The following is a 27,264-nucleotide window of genomic DNA, read 5'->3' on the forward strand; positions in this document are numbered from 1 at the left end:
GGGAGGGCCCACACCATATCAGGGCGAGTGGTCCCAGGAGGTATAAGAAAACAGGCTGATCAAGCCACGGGGAGCAAGCATCCCTCTGTGGTCTCCTTCAGTTCCCACCTTGAGCTCTGTCCATGGCTCCCCTGAGTGACAGCCTGTAACTTCTAAGTGGAAATAAGCCCTTTGTTCTCCACGTTGCTTTTGGTCATAGTGTTTGTCACAGCAACCGAAAGCACATTAACAATAGCTCCTCACGGATTTCTGTCTTGGGTGAGAATTATGAAGTTGTAAATAATTATAATCAAAATACCTTCTTCTAATATGTGAGGGAAAGGGCAAGAGAAGGTGTGTAGCTGGTAGAGGCTTCCTTCATGATCTTTCCCTACCGTACAAGTTTTTCTGAATGCAATTTCCAAAGCCATGCACCATCTGTCTTAGTCACTATTCTATGGCTGTGAAGAGACACCATGACTATGGCGACTCTTGTAAGAGAAAACATTTCATTGTGGGCTGGCTGACAGCTTCAGAGGCGTAGTTCATTATCATCACGGTGGGGAGCACAGTGGCAGACATGGTAGGTGAGGTGCTGGAGCAGTAGTGGAGAGCTACCTCCTGATCTGCAGGCCCAGAGGAGGAGAGAAAGACTGAGCCTGGCATAGGCTTTTGAAACTTCAAAGCCCACCTGCAGTGACACACTTCCTACAACAGGGCCACATCTACTCCAATAATGCCATAGGTCCTAATCCCTCTAATCCTTTCAAATAGTGTCACTCCATGGTGACTAAGCCTTCTATGAGCCAATGGGGGCCGTTCTTATTCAAACCACTACACAACCCTCCCCAACAACAATTTACCACGAGACATGAGGTTAACCATGGAAACTGTGAACCCTTCAAAGTCCAACATAGACTTCAGAGGCAGACTGAAGGTGTGAATAGTAGCATGGCTCTAGTAAGCTTGCAAAGATCTATACTAGGACAGAATCCCAAATATGGAAGCGACTTCAGAGACCAGAATGCCAACTGAATGAGACAGACACAATAGGAGCAAAGAAAAGAGAAGATCCAGACAAATGCAGGGAAGGAGAACAAAACACAGAAAGGACATGGTTTTTCCTTTGTTTGTGCTGTGTATATGCATGTGTGTTTATATGTGAATTGGGGTCAGAGAACAACTTTTGCTGTCATCCCTCAGGTACTGTCCACTTCATTTTTTGGAGACAGTCCTCCTATTGTCTTGGGACTCACAAAGGAGAGTAGGTAGATAGCTAGCCAGCTCCAGGGATCTGCCTGTCACCCTCTTCAAAAGGATGGCAAGCACATGCCAACCCTACCCAGCTCCACACCGAAGCTTGTTTTGTAATGTGAATTCTGGGGGATTGAACTAAGGTCCTCATGCTTGGAAGATGTCCTGGTTTGCTTACTATTGCTGTGATAAATACCGCGGTGACCAAATGCAATACAATGTGGGGAGGAAAGTGTTCACTTCCTCTTGCAGCTTACAGCCCATTAAGGGAAGTCAGGGCAGGAACTCAAGGCAGTCATCTTGAGGCAGATAAATGCAGGGAGAAAGAGAAGGGCAGAGAAATCTAAGGAGCAGAGACCATGGAGGAATGCTGCTTACTGGCTTGCCTTCCAGTCTCACAGTCAGCTATTTTTACATTTATATCTCCCAGGACTAGCAGTCCTGGGATGTCACTGGTTTAGTGGGCTGGACCCTCCCACATCAACAATCAAGAAAATGCCCCATCGACCAATTCCCCCACAGGCCAATCTGATGGAGGCCTTTTCTCAATTGAGGTTAACCCTAACTTGTGTCAAATATACACACACATGCACATGTGTGCATGTACACACACAAAGCCAGCATAGTGTGTGTGTGTGTGTTGACACTTTTTTTTTTCCGAGATAGGGTTTCTCTGTGTAGCCTTGGCTGTCCTAGACTCGCTTTGTAGACCAGGCTGGGCTCGAACTCACAGTGATCTGCCTGCCTCTGCCTCCCGAGTGCTGGGGCTAAAGGTGTGCGCCACTACATTTGGCTTTTGACACTTGTTTTTAAATTCTATTTTATTTGAGGTATTCAAGCCTCTACCTCCCTTCCACCAACCCCTTAACTCTGGGTAAGAGAGAAAGGAGATTAGTGGAGAGAGGGGGCACAGACCTCTTTACTTCTCCCAGATGTTTAGGGTCCATTAGTTTCTTTGGGGACAATACCAATCTCCACCAACACAGCAAGCAGTCTCCTCCAAGCTGTTGTACTGAAACATTTCTGTCCATCTATCTCCAAGCCATCACACTTTCTGTCTCTGGTCTCTCCAAACTGCTACACACCAGATGCCACCACCACATGGCACCCTTTCTGTCTCCAGGCTCTGCTATTTATCTTCCTCAGAGTCCTAGACCATGCCCCTCTCCATGCTGCCTCAAGGTAGGCTGTTACCAGCTGGTAAAGACTATGGCTCGCACGAGGCCATTATCAGCTGTGGACAAACTGAGGCCCAAACTAAAATTCCACATTTGGGATTAAAACAAAAACATATTTACAAAGCATAACTGAGTTTACAAAGAAATCAAAACTTCCATTACGCGCGTGTGTGTGCATGTGTGTATGTGCATGAGTGTGTGTGCATGTGTGCATGCGTGTGTGTGTGTGTGTGTGTGTGGTTTGTTTGCTTGGGTTTTCGTTTTTCCTTTAACTTACCAGAGGCTCCAGTTTTACAGGCTGCTGCAGCTTTCTTGTCCTCTCTTGAGCTTTAGTGGAGTGCCTAAATGTGAGAGTTTGACGTTTAGGTTCATTTTCTTTGAGTGTCACATAATTCAGAACTCCTTTTGCTTTTATATTGTTTAGTCTGGCAAGCACAGCATTTTCTTCTTCACGGTGTTCAATGTCTTCCAGGTCAATTTCACTCTCCATAGCTTTGGAAGCCATCCTTACTCCTACACGAGTGGAATAAAGGAAAAAAAAAAAAAAAAACAAAACAAAGGTGCAAAGTTGAATGAAATTGGGGGGAGCTGTAGGGAGTGGAGATGGAATTAAGGACTAGGGGGAAGTGACTTCACATGCTTTCGCCCAAAGAGCACCAATCAAAGCTGTTGTGGTCCCCACCAACAGAGAGCTTGAACCAGAGGAATACTGACTGAGAAGTGTGCTGGGCGTGGCTTGAAGAAGCCCTGCTCTGGGAACTACGCTGGCTCGGATTGGGAAGGATGCAGAGGTGGGCACTGAACACTACATTTCTCAGATCTGCATGTGCGAAATGTCTCCCAGGGAACTTCTTAAAAAGGCAGGTAAGGGGGCCGGGGAGACGGCTCCATCTGTGAAATGCTTGCTAGACAAGCATTGTAGTAGTGTTTCCATTGCTGTGGTAAAACGCTGACCAAAAGCAACTTGAGGGAGAAAAGGGTGTGTTTCATCTTACAGCTTGTAGTCATCCTGAGGGGAAGTCAGGGCAGGGACTCAAGGCAGGAGTTTGAAGCAAAGGTCATTAAAGAACATCAATGACTGGCTTGCTCAGCCTGCTTTCTTGTACAATCCAGGATCACCTGCTCAGAGGTGGCACAGACAGCGGTAGACTGGACCTTCCATGTCAAGCATCAAGCAAGGAAACGCTGGACAGACAAGCCCTTAGGCCAATCTAACAGAGGCATTTTCTCAGTTGAGAGTCCTCCCCAAGAAACCCTAGCTTGTGTCAAGTCGACACGAAACCAAACAGGACAACAAACACCAGGACCGGAGTTTGGATCCCGAGCAACCACGTAAAAGCCAAGACACAGAAGTGTTGCGTGTAACTGAAGCATTAGGGAGTGATGGCAGACGGAGTGTGAACACCAGGGCTTGCTGGCCAGCCAGGCTAGCCAAACTCCAGATTCAGTGAGAGATCCTGTCTCAAAAAGGGGATGGGGGTGGAGAAGCAATTGAAGGAGACAGTCCAATGTCTTTAGCCTCCCATGTGCCGATATGTACATGCAAGGATGCACACACAATTGTACACACACACACACACACACACACACACACACACACACACACACGTCTTGAATTAGGCGTTGACATACCTATGTTTTAATCTGGATCAGTGCCAATAGGAATCGAAATCCTCTTATGCAGTTTTAACTTCTCAAGTAAACCTATTAAAAAAGAGAGGTCTCGGTTTTAACTATGTATTTTATCCAATATCCGAACTATCCTTTCAATACTTAACGGTGCTCTGTGATGCAGGGTTATCTTATTTTTCTGATTGCATTTATACCTGGAGTCTAGGAGCTGTCCTATTGGACAGGATAGGTCTAGATTTAAGCAGTCACTGTAAGGTCTTGGGCAAGCCTTACATTTCTAGTCCTTACTTTCCAGTCCCCTAAGATAGTAAGCTATCGCTGAATCCATCCTCCTTGAGGCTTTCCATCCCTTAGTGTCTGGCTCCGCCCAGAGCTCAGTTCCATTGGACTCACCAAGAGGTTCAAAGCGGCGTTTCTGAGGGGTCTCCAAAGACTGAAAAATGCCTGGTCTGGGAACAGAAAGCTTAGCCTCTGTGGAAAATATTTCCTGTTGCTTAGCAACCACTGGGCCTCTAAGGACGCTCCCTGCGCCAAGGAGGAGCCTGTCGTTGCTGGCCAGTAACGCGGAGCTGCGCTACTGCCTTTGCTCTTCCAAGCCAGGAGCGCGCCAAGCAATTGAACCAATCGGTGCTTCCAGAGAGTTTGACGTCACTAGTTCTCAGGGAGCAGGCGCAAATTCTTTAGGCTGGAAATCCCAGGCAGGCTGAGTGTACCGCAAGGAGAGGTGGTTCTGTCATTCTGTATGTTCCTTCCTTACTGAACGGTCCATGATCTTCCATCCAACCTCTTGCAGGAATCTGCTGTTTCTCAAGAGTCTGACTTGACGTTCTCCCACATCTTAAAATCCCAAGGTGAAAAAAAAGAAAAGAAAAGAAAAGAAAAGTCTGAGGAGGAGGGTGGGTGGACTGTGGAAGCCCTTCCCTACAAATGTGGTAATCACGCCTGGAGCTGCCTTCTTTTTCTCTTCTCCTTTTTACCTCGTCCCCTTTTTACCGTGTTCAAGCCTTGGATGGCGACCCCTTTAGTGAAGCCGAGAAAACAGCGGCACAAACCGCATTTAGCATGCTAGCTTGAAAACCCTACCTCCCCTCACACACCAACTGAGTATTGAGCTGACATTTGTCTCTTGCCACATGAAGTTTTCAGGGAGCATATTACAATGTTCCCGTGTGTGTGTGTGTGTGTGTGTGTGTGTGTGTGTGTGTGTGTGTGTGTGTAGGTTCTAGTGTGTATGTGGAGGCTAGAGGGGACTTCACAAGAGTTCTGTTCCCTCCCTTCATATGGATCCCAGGATGAAAGTCATGTCACCAGGCTCGGCAGCAGGTTGAGCAATCTCACTGGCTCTAGGGAGTGTTTAAACTATGTATATTTAAGTTGGCAACTTGACTTTTTAGCAGCTTGTAAAAATTAACACAACACGTTTTATAAGTGCACGCTAATTTAGTAGCAAAGGTCTTATTGAATAACGAAAGCCTGATGTTAGGAGAAAAATAAACAAGACTCATTAGGCATGCTAAGGCATCTAAGCAACATGGTGCATGGCGTGAGAGCTACGCTCTGGACCCAGGGCTGGTCCTTAGAAATCCAGAGTTTCTCACTCTCAGCCTGCCTCTCCCCACTCCAGCATTCGACACACACGCACCACACACACACACCACACCACACACACATGCATCACACACACACCACACATACACCCACTCCCACACCACACACATTACACAGCACAGCACAGCACACACACACACACCACATACACACCACACACACATACATTACACACACACCACACATACACCCACACCCACACCACACACACTACACACCACACACACATACATTACACACACACCACACACACATACATTACACACACACCACACATACACCCACACCCACACCACACACACTACACACCACACACACATACATTACACACACACCACACACACATACATTACACACACACCACACATACACCCACACCCACACCACACACACTACACACCACACACACATACACTATACACACCACACACATACACACTACATATACCATACCACACAAACACACCACACACACCACACCACACACATCACACACACGTACAAACCACACACACACCACACACACATACACTCCACACACACACTCCACACACACACCACACACACATACACTCCACACACACATACACTCCACACACACACCACACACACATACACTCCACACACACATACACTCCACACACACACCACACACATCACACACACGTACAAACCACACACACACACCACACACACATACACTCCACACACACATACACTCCACACACACCACACACACACACACATACACTCCACACACACACTCCACACACACTCCACACACACACCACACACACACACCCCACACACGTACACACATACACCACACACACACCACACACACACACCACACCACACACAGCACACCCACATACAAACCACACACACACATGTGCTACACATACACACACCACACCCCCTCCACACCACACCACACACACACCCTCCCTTCCCACATACACACAGAAAGAGAGAGAGAGAAACCCTGTGTGTCAGTAGGCTGAGGTGCCACATTCTATCACACTGCTTATAACAAGAGTTTCAACTTTGCCCCATTTGGCAGCAGGTCAGGACATCGTCTGGCCTCCAGGCTCTCAGCCTGGATTTTCCAGGGTGCCCTTGCCTGCTGTCTGTTCATAACTCGTTCCGAACAGCTTGCTACTGCACATAACAAGCTGGCATTTGTTAAAGTTTGCTTTTTTTTTTTTTTTAGAGGGGGAAGAGAGGATGGCTTGTTTTGTTGTTGTGTTCATAAAATTAAAAATACTGGTTTTCCTTCACATTAAATGATCTTTATTTCTGAACATAGGTCTTGGCTTTGCAGATAATATGCTAACCCAGGGGGTAGGGGAGTGATTTCAAGAGTTCAACGTCATTGTTAGTCATATAGAGACTTCCATTAGCCTGGGAAACCTGCAACCCTGTCTCAAACTAAATCAATAAGATAAAATATACAATAGAGATAAAGACACACGCCTGTAATCCCCATACTCAAAATGCAGAGGCAGGCAGAGCTCTGTAAGTTCAAGGTTAGCCTGGTCTACAAAGTCCAGGACAGCCAGAGTTACATATAGAGAGAAACCCTGTCTCGAAAAACCAAAACCAAACCAAATCAAACAAAGCAACCCCCCCCCAAAAACCAACAAAAACCAACTAACCAACCAAATAAACAATCCCAAAACTAAACAGACTTAGAATGCAAAAAATAATGTAAAATATCCCACTGATGTTTTATATTGACTACATGCTGAAATTATAATATTTTAGGTAAATTGGGTTAAATAAAATATATAATTAAAATGAAAAACAATGTGCTAACACCAATGGATTTTTCTCTCTCTTTTTAAAAAAATTACCTACTCATTTTGTTTGTTTGTTTGGTGTGTAGCAGTGGCACACATGTGGGAGTCAGAGGACAGCATTTGAGAATTGGTTCTCTCCTTGCACTATGCGGGCCCTGCTCAGATAAGAGGACCCTCCCACCAACCCACCCCAGCACATCAAGTCACGTCAGGGCTAAGTACATCCTTTCCACTGAAGTCAGACAAGGCAGCCTAGCTAGAGGAAAGTGATCCAAAAGCAGACAACAGAGTCTGTGTCAGGGACAGCCCCCTGCCCTCCACTTGTAGGGACCTACATGAAGACCAAGCTGCCCATCAGTTACATATCTGTCAGGGACCAATGCATGCTCAGTCTCCGTAAGCCCCCATGGGCCTAGGTTAGTTGACTCTGCTGGTTTTCTCGTGGAGTTCTTGTCCCCTTTGGGTCCTTCTATCTCCTCCCCCCCCCCCCCCCCCCACCCCCACCCCACCCCCCCGCACTCTTCAACAGGACTCCCAGAGTCCTGTTTGGCTGTGAGTCTCAGCATCTGTTTCCATCCACCGCTGGGTGGAGCCTCTCAGAGGACAGTTAAGATAGGCTCCTGACTGCAAGCATAGCAGAGCATCATTTGTAGTGTCAGAGGTTGGCTCTCTCTCATGAGGTGGGTCTCAAGTTGGGTCAGTCATTGGTTGGCAATTCCCTCAATCTCTACTCCATCTTTATCCCCATACTCCTTGTAGGCAGGGTAAATTTTCGGTCAAAGGCTTTGTGAGTGAGTTGGTGTCCCCCTCTCTCTGCTGGAAGTCCTGCATGGCTAGGAGTGGCCACTTCAGTTTCCATGAGTCAACCCTATATGTTCCCAAGAGCCTTCCCTGTGGTAGGTTTCCAGCTTGACGCAGAGATGCATCCCCTTGGCTTCTCTTCTCTTTCCTAGTCCTCTCCCCTCCCACTTCTGCTCTCCCCAGATCTGATCACCACCCTTAGTCCCCTCCCCACACCCTCTTCCTCCCAGTTCCCTCTCTTCATCCACTTTTGATATTTATTCTGTTTGCCTTTCTGAGTGAGATTCAAGCATCCTCCCTAGGGCCTTCCTTGTTACTGAGCTTCTTTAGATCGGTGGATTGTAGTACGGTTATCCTGTACTATATGGCTAATATCCACTTATAAGTGAGTATGTGTGTCTTTTTGGGTCTGAGTTACCTTACTCAGGGTGGTATTTTCTAGTTCCATCCATTTGCCTACAAATTTCATGATTTCCTTGTTTTTAATAGCTGAGTAGTATTCCATTGTGTAAATGTTCCATATTTTCTTTATCCATTCTTTAGTTGAGGGACATCTGGGTTGTTTCCAGTTTCTAACTATTACAAATAAAGGTGCTATGAGCATAGTTGAACAAGTGTCCTTGTGGTATGAAAGGACATCCTTTGGATATATATGCTGAGGAGTGGTACAACTGGGTCTCGAGGTAAAGCTATTCCCAATTTTCTGAGAAAGTGCCAGATTGATTTCCAATGTGGTTTTTCACATTTGCACCCACCAGTAATGGAGAAGTGTTTCCCTTTCTCCACATCCTTACCAGCATGTGCTGCCACTTGAGTTTTTGTTTCCAGCCATTCTGACAGGTGTAAGATGGAATCTCAGAGTTGTTTTGATTTGCATTTTCCTGATGACTAAAGACATTGAGCATTTCTTGTTTGTGTTTGTGTTGTGTTTGTGAGCCGTTAGAAGTATCTCAGTTGATAATTCTCTGTTTGGCTCTGTACCCTATTTTTAATTGGATTATTTGGTCTGTTGGTGTTTAATTTCTTGAGTTCTTTATATATTTTGGATATTAGTCCTCTGTTGGATGTAGGGTTGGTGAAGATATTTTTCCAATCTGTGGGCTGCTGTTTTCTTCTCTTGACAGTGTCCTTTGTCTTACAGAAGCTTTTCAGCTTCATGAGGTTCCTTTATTAATTGTTGACCTTAGTGCCTGAGTTGTTGGTGTTCTGTTCAGGAAGTTGTTCCCTGTGCCAATGAGTTCAAGGCTATTTCACACTTTCTCTTCTATCAGCTTAAGTGTATCTGCTTTTATGTTGAGGTCTTTGGATCCACTTGGACTTGAGTTTTGTGCTGAATATGGATCTATTTGCATCTTCTACATGTAGACACCCAGTTAGACCAGCACCATTTGTTCCACTCTATGGTTTTGGCTTCTTTGTCAAATATCAAGTGTCTGTAGATATGTGGGTTTATTTTGAGTCTTTGATTTGATTACACTGATCAACCAGTCTGTCTCTGTGTCAATACCACATAATTTTTATTACCATTTCTCTGTAGTACAGCTTGAAATTGGAGATGGTGATACCTCCAGAAGTTCTTTTATTGTACAGCATTGTTTTGGCTATTCTGGGTTTTTTATTTTTCCATATAAGATTGAGAATTATTCTTTTAAGGTCTGTAAAAAATGTGTTGATATTTTGATTAGAATTGCATTGAATCTGTAGATTGCTTTTGGTAGAAAAGCCATTTTTACTATGTTAATCCTACCGATCCATGAGTGTGGAACATCTTACCATCTTCTGATATTTTCTTCAATTTCTTCAGAAACTTGAAGCTCTTGTCATACAGGTCTTTGACTTGTTTTTTTAAATAGTTACAACAAGATATTTTATGTTACTTGTGGCTATTATGAAGGGTGTTGTTTCCCTAATTTCTTTCTCAGCCTGTATGACTTTTGTACAGAGGAGGGAGATTGATTTTTTTTTTAAAGCTAATTTTGTATCTAGACATTTTGCTGAAGGTGTGTACCAGGTGTAGGAGTTCTCTGGTAGAATTTTGGGGGTCATTTATGTATCCTATCATATCATCTGCTAATAGCAATACTTTGACTTCTTCCATCCCAATTTATATCCCTTTGATCTCCTTTAGTTGTCTTATTGCTCTAGTTAAGACTTCAAGAATTCTATTGAAAAGATATGGAGAGAGTGGGCAGCCTTGTCTTGGCCCTGATTTTAGTGAAATTTCTTTACATTTCTCTCCACTTAATTTGATGTTGGCTATAGGCTTGTTGTATATTGCCTTTATTGTGTTTAGGTATGTGTCTTGTATCTCTGATCTCTCCAAGACTTTTAAGATATTAGTTTTTGTCAAAGGCCTTTTCAGTATCTAATGAGATGATCATGTGATTTTTATTTTTCTTTCCATTTGTTTACATGATGGATTACATTGATGGATTTTTGTGTGTTGAACCAATCCCTGCATCCCTGGGATGAAGCATACTTGGTCATGGTGGATGATGTTTTTGATGTTTTCCTATATTCGGGTTGTGAGTATTTTACTGAGCATTTTTCATCAATGTTGATAAGGGAAATTGGTCTGAAATTCACTTTCTTTGCTGGGTCTTTGTGTGATTTAGGTATCATGGTGACTGTGGACTCATAGAATGAGTTTGGCAATGTTCCTTCTGTTTCTAGTTTGTGGAATAATTTGAGGAGTGTTGGTATTAGCTCTTCTTTGAAGGTTTGGTAGACTTTTGTGCTTAAACCATTTGGCCCTGGGATTTTTTTGGGGGGTTAGAGGAGACTTTTAATGACTGCTTCTATTTCCTTAGGGGTTATAGGACTATTTAATTTGTTTGGTCTTGATTTAATTTTGGTAAGTGGAATATATCAAGAAGATTATCCATTTCATTTAGATTTTCCAATTTTGTGGAGTACAGGTTCTTTGAAGTAAGATCTAATGATTCTTTGGATTTCCTCGTGTCTGTTGTAATGTCCCTCTTTTCTTTCCTGATTTTGTTAATTTGGATATTGTCCCTCTACCTTTTAGTTAGTTTAGCTAATGGTATGTCTATTTTGTTGATTTTCTTAAAGAACCAGCTCTCGGTTTGGTTGATTCTTTGTATTGTTCTCTTTGTTTCTAATTTATTGATTTCATCCCTGAGTTTTATTATTTCCTGCTGTCTACTGCTCTTGAGTGTGTTTTATTCTTTTTATTCTAGAGTTTTCAGGTGTTCTGTTAAGTTGCTACCAGTACCTCGCAAGCATGAGAAAAGTGCTGAGTTTGATGCGTAGAATCAACACATGCATCTCTTGTAATCCTACTGTTGGGGAAGCAGAGGCAGGCAGATCCTTGGAGCTCTCTGGCCAGCTACCCTAGCCTAATCCATGAGTACCAGGCCAATAGGAGACTATTTCCCCAAGGTGGAAAGTGCATACCCAAGATGTATGCACATTTCGCACAACACTTTATTTCATAAGTATTGACTACATATATAAACTCAGAAAGTATATGGAAGAAAACTATAAATGTTTGTGAGATATATCTGTACAATAGCCTTTGGCTTTTTGTATTTTTAAAAAAAGACCTTATGCTATTCTAATAACCAGAAAAGTGAATGGCTATAAAATTGGCACAAGAAAGTATGAATTTTGGCAGAGATCAGGTGGAATGGATCAGGATTTGGATAATTTAACCTTCAATGAAAAGAAATGATATCAGGCCCATGAGATGGTCCAGTGGTTAAGCAGGCTTGCTGCCAAGCCTGTCAACCTGAGCCCAGACACTAGACAAAGAGAACTGACTTCGGCAAGTTGTCGTCTGACCTCCCCACATACATACACAAAAATAAATAAAAATTTAAAACCTCAAAAAGACACTGAGCCTGTCCTATGAAGATGAAAGGAAAATGGAGGGTGAACTGAGCAAACTGGAAGACTAGGGCCAGAGTCTATCTTCCTTATGAAGCAGGAGATATGGTCCACTGTCGTGAGGGTTGTAACAGAGGCATCATAGAGTAAGGGAAGATTTAAATTGCAGGTCCCGTGAACTTTATGGAAATTGTGTTTATGTTTCTGTATACCCAGTTTTTCTATAGATTTGATCAATTTTTAAAGGAACCTCTGATCTGTTCTTCCTCCGAACTGGGAAGATGGGACAGAGGATGCCTTGTTTGGCTTTGCAAGGGTTTGTGATGCATACTTTGTTCCTTTGGTGACATCTTGTGGCCAAGTCAATTAGGAGTTGTGGCTCTGGTAAAGTTTGTTAGATTTGTAGAAGGCTTGAAAGGATTGAGTCTCAGAGCTTATGAAATTTAATAGTAATTATTGAGTCATTGTTAACATGTATAACTGATGAGCCATGGCTGGTCTTGGGTAATCACATTCTGGGAATTAAAAGGTTTCAGAAAGGAAAGATTCCCTCTTCCTGGATGATTCCCATGTGCAGTCAAGTCCCAGCCCCTCTGCTTAAGTTCTTGCTCTTCATAGTCAGATTTGTGGGTCAGTGGCTTTGGTGTCATCTGGAACTTATTAGATAAACGGACTCTAACGTCCTGCCCCCAACTTCCTGAATCAGCCAGCATCATATTTCTCAGGCAGCTCCCTGGATGTTAAATTTTAAGAAAGGCTGTCTTGGAAAAAAGAGTCTCTGGAGTACTCAATGTGGGAATGGTGCCCAGTGGGTGGGTGTCTTCTCCCCCTCACCCTTTCTCCCTCTCCGCCCCCCACCTCTCTCTCTCTCTCTCTCTCTCTCTCTCTCTCTCTCTCTCTCTCTCTCTCTCTCTCTCTCTCTCTCTCTCTCTCTCTCTCTCTCTCTCTCTCTCTCTCTCTCTCTCTCTCTCAGTTTTTTCCCCACATGTTTCTCTGTGTAGCCCTGGCTGTCCTGGGACTCTGAGGACCATCACCATCCTGGCCTACAACTCAAGAGATCTGCTTGCCTCTCTGCCTTCTGAGTGCTGGTGTTAAAAGCCTGTGCCACCATGCCTGGCTGGGTTTCTTCTCTCTATTGACTCCCAGCTAGCTATAGGATGTGTGTTACTTTATGACCCTGCTGGGAGACTTTTATTGTAAGAAATCCCGTCTTCAGCAGAGCCATCAGCTCACTATCCTGTAGCGTCCCCCACAATCTCTTTTGAAGCATTTGAAGACAATACTATGCTTTCCTCCAGTTTTCTTCCTTGAGCCCCTCCCCCCAAACATCTTGTTTCTTAAGTCTATATAGAATATTTTTGCAGAACTTATTCTAGTAATTCCACAATAAAAAGCTGTCAGAACTGAGGATGACCAACCTTCTGGTTTTCAGAAAGCAAAGAGGAGCTACAAGAATCTCTGAAACAAAACAGTATTCTCCTCCTATGTCTGTTGTGTCACGCCCTATCTCCAAACTCAACAGCCTCAGGCCTGCGCCTTCTCCTGTGGCTTACTCTCTTCTGTTTGGCCATATCAAGTCCCAGGGTGTCCTCGCATTTTATTATGGTCCCGGGTGACTCCTTCTCTGAATATTCAATCCCAACATTTCACTCCCTCCCCTATCTTTGGGCCTAGGGCTGCTTTCCTGCCAAGGTTACTCCATTCTGGCTTCCTTTTTGCTCATTTGAACTACTTGTATCCCTACCCTGTCTTTGGGTGGGCATTTCATGTCGAGCAACCGTTCTCAACCTGTGGGTCACTACTTCCTTGGGAGACCGCAGAGCAGATGTTTACCTTATGATTCATAACAGTAGCAAAATTATAGCTATGATGTAGCAGGAGTCACTTCAACATGAGGAACTGTCCCATCATTAGGAAGGCTGAGGACCATTGATGTAGAGTCTTTCGGAGACATTCCGCCCTAGCTCTTTTAGCATCCTTTTCGGGAACTGAAATAACCTGAACTTGGCCAAGATTTTCTACCTACAGAATCCAAATTTGTACAGTGTTTCAGGGAGATTTTTTTTTTTTTTAAACAGTATTTGTTAAATTTGAAAGCCGGATCATGGAGCTGGAGAGCTGGCTCAGCAGTTAAGAACACTCAGAGGACAAGAGTTCAGGTTTCAGCACTCACATAACAGCCTAGAACCGAAGTAAAGCTATCTGTATTGAATGGGGCAAAATGTGTTAAGTATATTTGATGGAATGTGTGTCATAGATATGTATTACCCCATTTTGTTCAAAAGAATGGAATATTGTCTATATAATCATATATAATGTTTGCTCATATGTAGCACACAGCATAAGTCAGCTAACTGTATACTCTGGGTTGAATTCAGATTGCTACCTGTTCTTTTTTTTAATATTTAATTTATTTATTATTATGTATACAGTGCTCTGCCAACATGTACACCTGCAGGCCAGAAGAGGGCATCAGATCACATTATAGATGGTTGTGAGCCACCATGTGGTTGCTGGGAATTGAACTCAGGATCTCTGGAAGAGCAGTCAGTGCTCTTAACCTCTGAGCCATCTCTCCAGCCCCACTACCTGGTTTTATAAATGAAGTTTTATTGGGTCGGTATGCCAACTGGTTTACATATCTGTTTACAGCCATTTTTGAATTTCAACAGCAGAGGGCCCTGCTCAATACTTGTTGAATGAATATGTGGTCAATAGGATCTGATCATTAAGTGCCTTCTGAACCACTGAGACCAGCAAGAACTTCATAGATTTGTCTTCTTGAGTCTGGGAAGCCCTAGCAAGCTAGACTTGACCATGCATCCACAATAGGTCACTTAACTGATGACATAATAGTAAAAAGCAGATAGGAGATTTGCTCCATGTGGCTGCTTTGGAGAGAAGAGAGAAGGAAGTCTAGGACTTCTCAAGTCCATGTTCAGGGCTCCAATGCGAGGCACGGCTTTCGGTAGGAAGCAGGAGGTATGCCTAGCTGAGCAGGCCTGGTCAGTGTGCGGTTCCTCCACCACTTTCTGGACTCCGGTCTCTCCTGCATTGCAGTCTGACAAGTCCGAACTGAATGAACTCTTGTCCTGGGAGACAGGCCCCTCTCTGGCTGGCACCAGGCTTCAGCCTTTTCTTTTTCCCAGCATTAGATTCCAGGGGAAATTGCAATCTCCTGGGGGACCTATTGCCTATTTTGGTAGGCAAAAAGGGTGGAAAACAGTGTCCCTTCGAACTATTCTCATCCTCGCTGAGATAGTTCTATGCAGAACAATTTTCTTTTGGTAGATGCCTCTCTTGTCTGTTCAGACTTTTATTTGTCAGTCGTGTTTAGGGTGAAAGAAAATCCCTCCTTCCTTGCCGTGGGAAAGGCAAACAGCCACGTAGACCTAGGAGGTTGCCAAGTTCTGTGGGCAATAAAGGAACAAACTGGTTAGCTATTAACCAGCAGACAACATAGTTTTGCTCTGTAGTTTGACCTTGGCACCTCTCTTTGCAGCAGCAGGCTCTTTCCCTGACATTTCTGCCCAGGGCTGTAAGACACATTTCTCCTTCCTCTCTCTAACTGGACACAGGCAGCAGCAATTGGAATCCTGGCAGCTGGATTCAGGCAGCTTGAGGTAGACATCACCTGCAATGGATCTGGGGTGGGTGAGGCTGGAGGGAAAAAGCTCAAGAAACTGAAGATTTAAATGTATTTTGACTATTTGCTAGTGGCATCTCAAGGCCCTGGCATCATCATTTTATACTTAAAGGTACAGAATTGTGAAAATATTAAGATCTGTTTGAGAAAGCTTGAGGAAAATCGGCTTGTATGAGGGTTAATGGGGGGAAATTTGAGGGTTTATAAAAGTAACTTTTATTCACCCCATGTACTTGTCATTTCAGAGGCGTATTGCTGGATAAGATCACCCCTTCCTAGTTCTTTCTGATCTCTAGCTGGCTGCTATAGCTAACTCAGCTGTTCTGGCTCAAATTCCTCTTCAAGCCTACTGATTCAAATTGACTTCTCACTGAATTGCTCTGCTTGGCTTCAGACTAACTCTGGTAGTTTGTCCTAATCTTCTGGAACCTTCTTCTCTGCCTTCAACTGCCTCTTCTGACCTGCACTGGGCTGCATAACTCATGAATGAACTCAAACGCACTGCACTGACTCCCAGTTGACCAAACACGCTGCTCTTTTTTTTTTTTTTTTAAGGAAACTAAAATTTAATGACTTTTTAAAATGGTTGATAACAGATCTGGAAGCAAAAACTTACAAAAAATATACAGCGTCTTGCATTCCTTCTCGATTGATGTGGTTTCCAAAGCTGCCTCCCCATCCGGTGCCCCTCCCACCATTGGGCAGATGTTTTCACTCATTCAGAATATATTCTTGAAATGAAACACGCTGCTCTTAAATAGCTTCTCTCTCCTGTGCTAGTTCCCCTGAGAGATGCGTGCATCCTAGCCTGTCAAATCTTTCTCTGATTCATCACTTTGGCCACTCTCCAATTAGACGTCTCTTTTGAAAATGGCTGCTTCCATCTGCAAACTAATGTTATCTTGGAAGTGTGTACTAAGGGCATGTGTGTATTCCAGACAGATCATATAGGCCTCGAAGGTGTTTGGATGTGATCCCTTGCCAGAGCAGGCACGTTGCTGGATTAAAATTCCTCTACAAGGGATAAGTCAGTCAGATGAAGTATTTTCCACTTTCTCACCCAAAGGTGGTACTGTTATGTAAAAATCACAGTTTTAACCTAAAACAAACAAACAAACAAACAAACAAGCAAAGAAAACAAAAGTTTCTTGGGATTTGCCATGAATCCTAGACTGGCTTTGAATCTGTGGCCTGCCTGACTCAGCCTCCCAAGTGCTGGTTGTCTGGTTCCAAAGACAAATGGCTAAGTGTGGCACCTATTAACATACTAGCATGACAGCTGGGACCCCGCCCCTATCCTAACTCTCCAGCCCAGTGGCTTCGCTTCCCTCCCTGGCTTCTCTTATATAAACCCGCCATTCTGGCCCGGCGTTCCCTTGGTTTTCCGCTCTGGGCTCTTTCTTCTCTCGACTCCCCCCCCCCCCCCCCCCCCCCCACCCCCCCTTCCCCCTCTGTTAGTCTCCTTTGCCCTCTCTCTTCTCTTGCTCTCCGCACTCTCCTCTCAGGCCTGGTTTAGTAGGCTGGCCATGTTCAGCCTTGTATTTTTCTCTCCCTGCTCTGGCCTCTTCCAGTTGCCTCTGACTGTATCTCTCTCATATCTACAATAATAAAACCTTCTCCTCATCAACACCTTGGAGACATCGTGCATTCATTTTCATTCCTGGTGACCTTCACTGATAATAGTCAGGGTTTAGCAAGTTCTAGGTTCGTGGGTTCCAGAACAAAGAGTTGGACAGAGGCACGTGGATAAGAGCAGGCAACGTGCTGGAGAGATGGCTCAGAGGTTAAGAGCACTGTCTGTTCTTCCAAAGGTCCTGAGTTCAATTCCCAGCATGGTGGCTCAACAGCCATATGCAATGTGATCTGGCGCCCTCTTCTGGCCTGCAGGTGTACATTCAGGCAAGCGCTGTGTACATAATAAACAAATCTTTAAAAAAAAAAAAAAAGAGCAGGCAACGTAAGGGAAGCTGGTGAGAAATGATACACTGGGTTGGAGAGACAGCTCAGTGACTAAGAAGGCCCTAGGTTTGCTTCTAGCACCCACATTTGGGAGGCTCATAATTATCTTTAGCTCCAGTTTCAGGGATCCAATGTCCTCTAATGGCTCACACACACAATGTGCACAAATTGACACCCATACACATAATTAAAAATTATAAATAAAGCTGTGGGGGCGGTGGAGACAAGCCTTTTGGAGGCCACAGAGAACGACGAGGGAAGCGGAGGCGGCTCCTGAGACTCCTCCAGTGGAGTCCTGATCCAGTGCACACAGTGCTGATCTACTAGGGCCCTACCTAGCACACTAGTGAAGTCTCAAAATGGACCCAAGGCTAGGGCGGTGACAGCTTCGCCCTTCTTTACTGATGTTTCCTGAGGTAGCCGTGGCACCCCCACCCCCACCACCGTCTCCCCATTACCTCAGATTGGTACCTGATTGTTTGCTGTTGGTGCTTGAGGCTAGCTACTGATTTTTAAAAAGTTGACTTTGAATCCAGCCTGTAGGCATAAAGTTATTGTAGCTTAAATTCTGATTTCTGTCTCAATGTTGTGTAAACACTGTTCCCCAGTTGTTACCAGGTATGCCAATAAAGCAGCTCACAGTTAATTGCTGAGCAGAGGAGAGGATGGGGCTGTGCTTCCTGCCAGTCAGGGGAGGAGGAGTTAGAAAAGGAAACAGGGCATTCAACTACAGGTAGAGGTCCAAGAGAGATCCGGAAGAAGGAGCTGGAGCCAAAGAAAGCTACAAAGTGCAAGCATTGCTGGAAGTAAGACAAAATAACACAGAGGGTTAGGAACAGACTAAACCAGCTCAAGAGTGTGTTTCAGAGCTTTATAAACAAATATAAAAGAGTATAAATGATTTGTGTGATAGCCAGGTTGAGAAATAAGCTAAGAGAAACAAACACAGTTTTATAAAAATAATTAACACCAGCTCCTTTGCTGAAAGTTGTAGGAGTTCCCCAATGGAATTTTTAGGGTCACTTATGTATACTGTCATATGATCTGCAAATAAAGATATACTTTGACTTCTTCCTTTCCAATTTGTATTCCCTTGATTTCCTTCCGTTGCTGGGCAAGAATGTCTAGCATACAAAACAAAACAAACAAACAAATGAACACACCCAAAAAACAAAAAACCCCAAAAACAAAACCGTAGGGAGGATGGGGAGATAACTCCATCAATCGGGAGGACCTGCGTGCAAATTCTAAGAATCTGTACTTTAGAAAACAGGTTCTGTCCTACACTGTATTTCTAGCCTTTTGACAGACACTCTTTGGTATCTCAGACTTAAATTGACAAGTGATATTACATCACATAATAAAGAAACCAAGGAAAGCAAGTGCAAATATCGGTACAAACACATTCTTAACAAAGTATGACAGAAACACTTATGTCAGTTGTAATCCTTGTTTCTGCAACTGGTCCTGTGGCCTTACATGGTATTTATAACTACTTTCCTTTGCTGCCCATTCTGTATTTCCTCCGCCTTCAGCAAACACCTCAGCAGGCTGTGGCTCTTTTCCTGGAGGAGTGAGTGACCCATACCTTCATCCCTGATGGGTCTGTGCCCTTGTCCTCCTGCCTGGATTAGGCTGTTGTAGGTTCCCATTGACTGCAATCTCAGGACACGGAAGCACCAAGAGATAGATGCCCTGTAGGATCTTCTGTACTCCAGACATACCTTCTCTTACCTCTGTTGTGGAGAAACAATCCAATTTCCCCTTGGTAATCTGGATCAGTCACCACTCCTAACACTGTTATTCCTTCCTTAGCCTGTCGGCTTCAGGGCATTCCAAAGTGGCCAGGGCCAAGCCTGAGCTTCCAGCTCGATGAAATGCGTGTTGTATCTCCTGGTAGAAGTGCTGCCCTATCTGCAACCAAAACTTCTAGGCCAGCAGAATTTACCTTCTCCAGGACAGGAAGTAAAATTTTTCTAGCAGGTCACTAGGGGTGACAGTGAGTGGAACTATTGCCTTTCCACCCTTTGGTTCCAGGATCTGTGGGTCCTGACTGTAGTAGAAACTATAGCACACACTGGAATCGGATTCGAGGCATATACCGCCTTCTGGAGAACCCCCGCCCCCCAACCCTCCATGCTGCTGCTGCCTAATTGGCATTGGAAGTGTGTCATCAAAAGGCCACTCCATTTTCTATCAGACCAGCTGCTTCAGGATGGTGGGGACATAGTAGGAAAGGACTCTTTTGGTCCTTTCTTTTGCCTGGTCCCTAGGGAGAGTTCGATCCGTATTATCAGGGGTAATTTTTGGAACCTTACAAGGAAGGCAACAGGCAAGGAAAACTAATGTGCGTGACCACGGTCTGGCACTTGGCGTCACTGCTGGCGCCTCTCCTAAGCGTTTGTCACTGCTTTTCCTGGGTGCCCATGCCAGGAGTTTAAGTCTCCTACTATCACTTCCCTTTCTGCATGCAGCCTACTCGAAAACTACATTTCCCACAACACCACGCGTCGACCGGGCCTCGCATGTGGTGTCCCCTACATAGCCATTATGTTTATTCTTAATCAAACCCACATTTAGAGAAGAATAGAGCTATTTTCTGATTTTCAAACGGTATTCTTATTTTTCTTTTCCACCCGTGACTATCTCTCTTTGAGAAGAGACTCCGAGGAGAGCAAGACATTCAGGCGACTTCTCTGGACATCTCTTTGCACGAGCCTGGGCCCATGCCAAGGTCCTGGGGTCCTGGGAGTGTCATTGGCGGATGACCGCAGCGATAGTTGCAGCCGCTGCCACTGCGACCATGGTCTCCGGCAGCAGCGGCCTCGCTGCCGCCCGCCTGCTGTCGCGCACCTTCCTCCGTGAGTCGTGCCGGGGCTCTGTCCTCCATGCTTCCGCAGGTCTGGGGCTCCACGTCCTGGACCCAGCGGCGGCCGGGCCAGCCCTCGGGAGGGGCAAGGGAACGGGGGGGCCAGACCCCAGTTGCAGCGCTCGGGTTGGGGGTTGGGGGGGATAGGAGGGGGCTTTGCCCGATGGGGTTGTGGATCGGCCCAGGCAGAGTTCAGGGTAGGGTGTCCCGCAGACCCGGGAACTTATTCTAGTTCCCGCGGTGACGAGTGGTGGGATGGAGGTGGCGTTTAGGCTGGCTCTTACTTAGAGCCAAAGGTGAAGAGTTCCGGATGAACTCTGCTGGTGAGTGAACGTCCGGGTTGAAGAGACTGTACCCCGTACCTAAGGGTCCTGCACTTGGGAGTTGACGGTTCCATCTGTAGTAAGGCCAACGGAAAGGCGGTTTTGCACCCAGAGTAAGCATGGCCTAGTAGGCGCTGAGGGTTAGCAGGCACTTTCACCAATAACGTGTCGCTCGTTACTAGGCTCTAGGAACACTTTAGTTTCTGCGAACTAATCTCCCAGGGTTGCTACTCTATAAGTAATGCTGACTCTGTCAAAAACTATTGCTGTGTCCAAAGTCTGTGTTAGGTATGTTAGGACACAACGTTGGAATCCTTAACGTCGTGTTTGAAGTCTGGCTTAATCCGTTCATACTTGTATGATAGTCCCCTTCAAAAAAAAAAAAAAAAAAAAGATTTCTCCACGAGTGTGGTGGCCCTGCCTTTAATCTCAGCACTTGGGAGGCAGGAGCGGGTAGGTGGATATCTGTGAGTTCCAGGCCAGACAGGTCTGCACAGAGAAACCCTGTCTCAAAAACAAAACAAAACCAACCAATCAACCAACTAACCAAACAACAACAACAAAAGATTTCTCAACTAATGTGTTCCCAGTCACATGAAAATAGCACCATATTGCAGCGAGTCTAAGAGAGTGTGGTTTGTGAATCACAGCAGTGTCCTGCCTGTCACCAACAGGAGAAATGGTTGCCAGTTAATATTGTGATGAGCTGCTTGTCAGATACATCTAGATTTAAGAGATGTTAAAAAGTGATGTGTGGTTTGGTTTCATTGTGCAGAGTAAGTGAGCCAATTTACAGGTCAGGAATAGACACTTTTCTGTTTCTTCTTCTTGCATCAAATAGTAGGCGAGACTTGATTCCTTTCTTGAGTATCCCAAAAGTGTTTAAGGATAAATGTGCGCCCAGTAGCTTTACTTCATTGCCAAATCCTTTGAAGGACAAAGGTCTGACTTGATAACTTTGCCAAATAAGAAAGAGTTGAGTGGATTTGGGAAAGTTTTCTGGAGCCCCTTCTTGAACGATTAAAAGGCTGCTTGACTGTGTTCTAGATAGAAGGGAGTAGATGTGCCAGGAGTTACTGTGGGCGGTAGAGTTTGAGCACTACTGTGTTGGTTATGGGTCTACTCTAGCTCAATTGGAATGGTTTGTGGGTTAAGATGTGGAACACCTGATATGTACAGTAGCCAGTGTGGTGGGAACACTCAGCAAAGAGTGGCTAACCTACACACCCGTGTCTTCTTGCTCGCCTGAGGTCTTGCTGTTCCAAGGCTCTTCAGAGCCTGGCCTCCATCTGGGAGGTCTGCTGTCTTCATAGAAGTATCTCCAGGAAAAAAAAAAATGTCCAGATGATCTGGTTCCTTAAGTTCATTCTTAGCAAAACTTGGCATTCCTCCTCCCACTGAACTGAAGGGTTTTCTTCCAGACTCCCAAGACTGAAAGCCTAGAAGAGATTTAGCTGGAGTCATCTTGGATCCGAGTCATGTTATTAAAGCTCTGAGGGATCTAAGATGTAAACCAGGGTTTCATTTTTTGTATTAGTAGTGTTAGTTACTAAGGTTACAAGTAACTGTGTTTAATATAAAAAAACCTCTAAGTTGGCAGACTTTGGAATCCTCTCACACCTGCCATATTTCTAAGCCTCTGCAGTGGCCACATTGCCTTGCAAAGCTGCTGCTCCTGCTTCTCCTCCTCTTCCTCCCCCTCCCTCACCCCTCCCTTCTTCCTCACCTCCTCCCTCTCCCCTCCCTTCTTCCTCACCTCCTCCCTCTCCCCCCTTCTTCCTCACCTCCTCCCTCTCCCCTCCTTTCTTCTTCACCTCCTCCCTCTCTCCTTCCCTTCTTCCTCACCTCCTCCCTCTCCCTTCCCTTCTTCCTCACCTCCTCCTTCTTGTCATAAATTACTTAGGCTCTTAGGTTAAAATAACTAGAGACGACAGGGAATCTCATGCCCCCCATCCTTGAATTTTATCTGCCTGCACATTATATGTTGAGGTCCAAAGTTTTGCAATGTTGATTTGAGTTAAAAAAGATAAAAGCCAAACAGTCCTAGGTGCTACAGGGCGCTATTGGAGGGCAAGTTAGAAATCGCTAAGCTGCCCTCCATTGCACACTTTCATGGCTTATGAAAGAAGAGGACAGTCCTGTTCATGTGGGGAGGATAGATAAATGGAAGATGAGAATAATTCCTGATGAGAATGTGTAAAATTTTGTAAGCACCACTGAGATTGAAATGAAGTTTTAAAAGAAACCTAGAGTGTTCTAGGGTCTTTAAAAATATCAGCCAGGCATTACTGTAAATCACATCTTTCAGAATAAATAGTTAATAAGAGAAGGCATTATTGTGAGCCTCAGAATTAGGATATTTTGATGTCAGAAAGTAGATCTGACAATCCAGTTCTACTCTTTTGTTTGGAAATTTCACAGACCATGTCCGAGGAGTTCGGGAATCCAGGTCCGCAGACACTGTGTAGTGTCTTTTTCACATGTGTGCCTTGGGAAGCTTGAAACTCCATGTTAGAAGCAGGATTTTTTTCTCAGTCACCTATGGAGGAGGCGTCCACTGTGCTCATGGGTACTGCTTGCTTTTCTTGTGTCTTTGCCAAGTTACACAGGCTTGTTTGCAGACCCACGGAAGCACTTGGAAGTGTGTGGAAAAGGAGACACACATTCAACAGTGATCTTTTCCTTTCTAGTCTGTTGCTGTTTGCTGCTAAAAACTAAACCTTTATTTAAGAAATAGAAGCCTGTATCCAGATGTCTTGATGTAGCCCTGAGAAAGTGACTTGATTTTCTGGCCTCAAAGTTGCTTCATAGCAACACTGAAGTTCAAAATGATTTCTCCTAGGTATAGGATAATAATTTGAGTTTGCCGTGTGGCTGGTATTTTGTTGTGTTAGACCCATTTATTGATTTTTTTCTTTTCTCTTCTTTCCTTTTTACTTTATAACATTTCTAAAATCTGGATATCTTCTCATTGGTGACACATTCTAAAACATGCGTATTACTTTCCTTCCTATTCATACTTGTGCTTAAAAACAGGCGTGCTTTAAAGTTTATGAAACATGGTGCTGGTGAACAACTAAGCCAATAGTATTGGCTTTATCATCAGTATATAGTTTGTATTTGAATAGTCAATTGTGATTTGGTAGAAGTAGCTGCTGAGGTACTCCCATGTATTGTAGATATGTTGTGTAACAGTTTTCTCTGCAATTAAACCATACCATCCTGCAGGAAATTCCTCAGGCAGGAAGGTAAACATCTCTAAATAGCTTCAGGAAGTTCCTAAAACTGACCAGATTCACTAGACCCCTTTCCCTCTCAGAGTGAGCAATAAAAGCTGAGCCTTCCCCTCAGACAGAAGGGAGCCAAGCTGCAAAGAAGACTTTCAGACCCGATCAGCAGCCTGGAAGAAGCAGAAACAAGCCAAGCTGCTTGGAAGAGACTATCTGAGGCACCAGAAAAGGGCACTCCCTGCCTGTCAAGCTGCCTGCAGGCTGTGCAATATGCTCCAGGTTCCTAGCTTTGTGAGCTGTCATCATGCTGGGGTGGACTTTGGTGATGCTCTTGTCTTTGAGACATTTTTGCTCCTGTAAGTAACCCCAATAAAACTTATTGGTTCACCAAGTTGAACTTTGTTAGTGCTTGTACTTTGGTCTGTCCTGGGTTTCCTATCTGGGGTAAGTAGATGTGTGTTTTGCATCTCCCCAGGAAAAGTTTTGTCATACAACAAGGTTGCTTCATGTGGGTACCACAATAGTGTATGTATGTGTGTGTGTGTGTGTATATATATATATACACACACATATATATGTATACACACACACACATGTGTGTGTATATATTCATGGGTAATGCTGTAGTTAGGACAGGTTTGAGTGTGCCCCCAAGAGTTTACATGCTAGGAGTCTCCAGTGTGGTAAGAGGCAAGGTGGTAGAACTTTTGAGAGGAGTAATGGAAGGTGGTTAGACCACCGGGACCCTGTGGCCTGGAAGAGATTACTCTTAGTCTGTTAGTCTGTCAGAGTTCCTCCTGGACTCCACCATGTGCTTGGTCAGCACCGTGACATCATGTTACTCTCCGTGCTGCTCTTCTGGCATGTTATAGTTCAGGCCCAGGGGTTCTTACCAGAGGCTGGACAGATAAGGTTGCCCTAAAGTGTGCTGGACAGACTGGCTTTCTTTGTAATTAGTTCTGTCATTAAAAGTCAGTTGCTGTGTTAAATCAGCTGCTGGTGGACCAGTACAATTAGTAAGCTTACACTGTTGAATTCATGGATACATACACACCAGGAAAGGAGGAACAGGGGCATGCTTTCAGGGTTGAGTGGAGAAGTCTCATCATGAGCAGAGTCAGGTCATTGGTTAGGGGTCATAAAGGGCCAAGGCTCGAGTCCCACTCTTTGGCTATATAGTGCAGCATTAATGACACCAGCCGTCTTATAAGTGGTACAGGTGCTACCTATAGGAGCTAGGACTGACTCTATGGACTGACTGGCAGCCCTGTCTCCTCTGTGGAAAACATCTGTCTCACTACTCAGTCCCTCTCCTTTGGCATCGCACTTGTTTCAGTTTGTCCTTTCGTAGTTATGTGCTTTTTTTGTTAGACATTTGGTTCCGTTACAGAGCCAGGAAGCTTCAATGGGGTAGGGCCTGAGTCTTGTCTGAAGCACTCAAGAACTCTAGCATCTGGCGGATAACTGCCACACTGATTTCTTACAGGAGTTTGTCTGCTCAGTCCACAGCACTGATAGTAATGATGGTAAGATAGTGATTAGTGATGCCCCCACACTGTACCCTAGCTACTGTTTTACATGCTGTATATAAGCTTATTTCACCTCATATCAGCTGGTGAGGTACATAATATTATCTTTATTTTTACAGTGAGATTACCCTATAAAAATGTTCCTTTATGAAAAGGTTCCCAATTTATGTGTGAATGCTACACAGTACATGTACGCAGAAGTTAGTTTATTTGTGTATAGAATGTATGTGAGGACAGAACGGTGAGACGACTCTGGGTAAAAGCTCAACTCGGACGACCTTGCTTCATCCATGGAACCCATACAAAGGTGTAAGGAGAGAACTGACTCGCAGGGTTGCTTTCTGACCTCCCACACTGGGGCTCTATCCTCCGGTCCCCTCCCCTCCCTTCCCCTCCCCTCCCTTCCCCTCCCCTCCTTTCTCTCTTTTTGAATGTTCATGGAAAGCATATCTGGCTGGACTTACTTGATTTTAAAGTGTGAACTTTCTATTTTCTCTTTTTAGGGCAGTGGTTCTCAACCTTCCTAATGCTGTGATCTCTTAATGCAGTTCCTAATGTTGTGGTGACCCCTCAACTGTAAAATTATTTTCATTGTTACTTCATAACTAGTTTTACTACTGTTGTGAATCATAATGTTAATATCTGTCTTTTCCGAGGGTCCTCGGCAACCCTTGTAAAATGGTCATTCGACCCAGAGTTTGAGAACCGCTCTTTTAGGGGAAGCTTTGCCTTTGTGCTCATGAAGGATTTCAGGAGAGAACCTGGCACTTGGATGCCTAATCTGCAGGCATCATCCCGTGTTAACACCCCCCCCCCTCCCTGTGAGCCACTGTTAGCCCATTTACAGACGAGACAACTAAGGTTAAGAAGTAAAGTGATGCTCTGGGTTGCACTGCTGGAGACCAACAGACCATAAACACTAGCCCAGGCCTGTTTGGTTTCTGAGAGTGATGTCAGCTGTTTCTGGGAACAGTACCAAGGCTACACTGGCCAGTTGCTTAAGCCTCCAGAGGTGGCCCAAGATGTGGCCCCGATGGCTGTCACCATCAGCTTATCTTGGTGGTCATCTTTAGACCTTCCTGCTGTTCTGTCTGTTTAATTTAGCTTGTTCATTTTCTCTGTATCAGTAAAGTTCAGTATCTCATTCCTCTACCATTGTCGTCTGCTGCATTTCTTGCTTATGGCCTTCATCAGAATGTGAGCTAAGGGCAAGGATGATCTGAGTAGCATCCCCAGGCTCTGCTGGGCAGTGCAGTGGATCAGCCTTACAGGCCTTGAGTACTGGCTGTTCCCTGTGCTAGGACTTGGCTTCAGGGCCCCTCCTAGCCCCTGTTGAGCACAGTCTGGTCCAGGAGTGCAGCTGTCTGTTACCTGCAAAACGCTTTCCCAGAGTCAGGCTACAACTAAGCCTGTCTCTACCCTACAGGATGAGGTCCCTGGATACCTCTTCTAGAAGGAGCTTCTTCAGTTGTGGCTCCTGAGGTCTGAAGTGTCAACATGTATGGGTGAGGCTCTGAGAAACATATGAAAGGATAGCTTTGTTCTGGAGTTAGCTTTCATGAGCTGCTCTGAGGTAGCTAGAAGGCCTGGCCGCTTTGAAGAGGC

General features: G+C 44.8%; 2 protein-coding genes across 3 annotated transcripts in view; one reads left to right on the plus strand and one right to left on the minus strand.

Moving 5' to 3' along the window:
- Dnah6 (dynein axonemal heavy chain 6) overlaps nucleotides 1-2,922 on the minus strand; it is a 201,769-nt gene extending 198,847 nt beyond the window's left edge. Inside the window, exon 1 of the mRNA XM_051154749.1 lies at nucleotides 2,689-2,922. Within this exon, the coding sequence (XP_051010706.1) occupies nucleotides 2,689-2,916 (228 nt within the window). The 5' untranslated portion in view covers nucleotides 2,917-2,922. The remainder of the gene's footprint in view (nucleotides 1-2,688) is intronic.
- A 17,483-nt stretch (nucleotides 2,923-20,405) lies between these two features.
- Nucleotides 20,406-27,264, plus strand: part of Suclg1 (succinate-CoA ligase GDP/ADP-forming subunit alpha) — a 31,627-nt gene continuing 24,768 nt past the window's right edge. The window contains exon 1 of one of the 2 annotated variants that reach the window (XM_051154751.1): nucleotides 20,406-20,569. In XM_051154751.1, coding sequence (XP_051010708.1) covers nucleotides 20,473-20,569 — 97 coding nt within the window. In that variant the 5' untranslated portion in view covers nucleotides 20,406-20,472. Of the gene's footprint in view, nucleotides 20,609-27,264 lie in introns of both variants that reach the window. The other variant, XM_051154750.1, reaches the window with a different exon arrangement.

This window comes from Acomys russatus, chromosome 13 (assembly GCF_903995435.1).
Source record: "Acomys russatus chromosome 13, mAcoRus1.1, whole genome shotgun sequence".
Taxonomy (NCBI): Eukaryota; Metazoa; Chordata; class Mammalia; order Rodentia; family Muridae; genus Acomys; species Acomys russatus.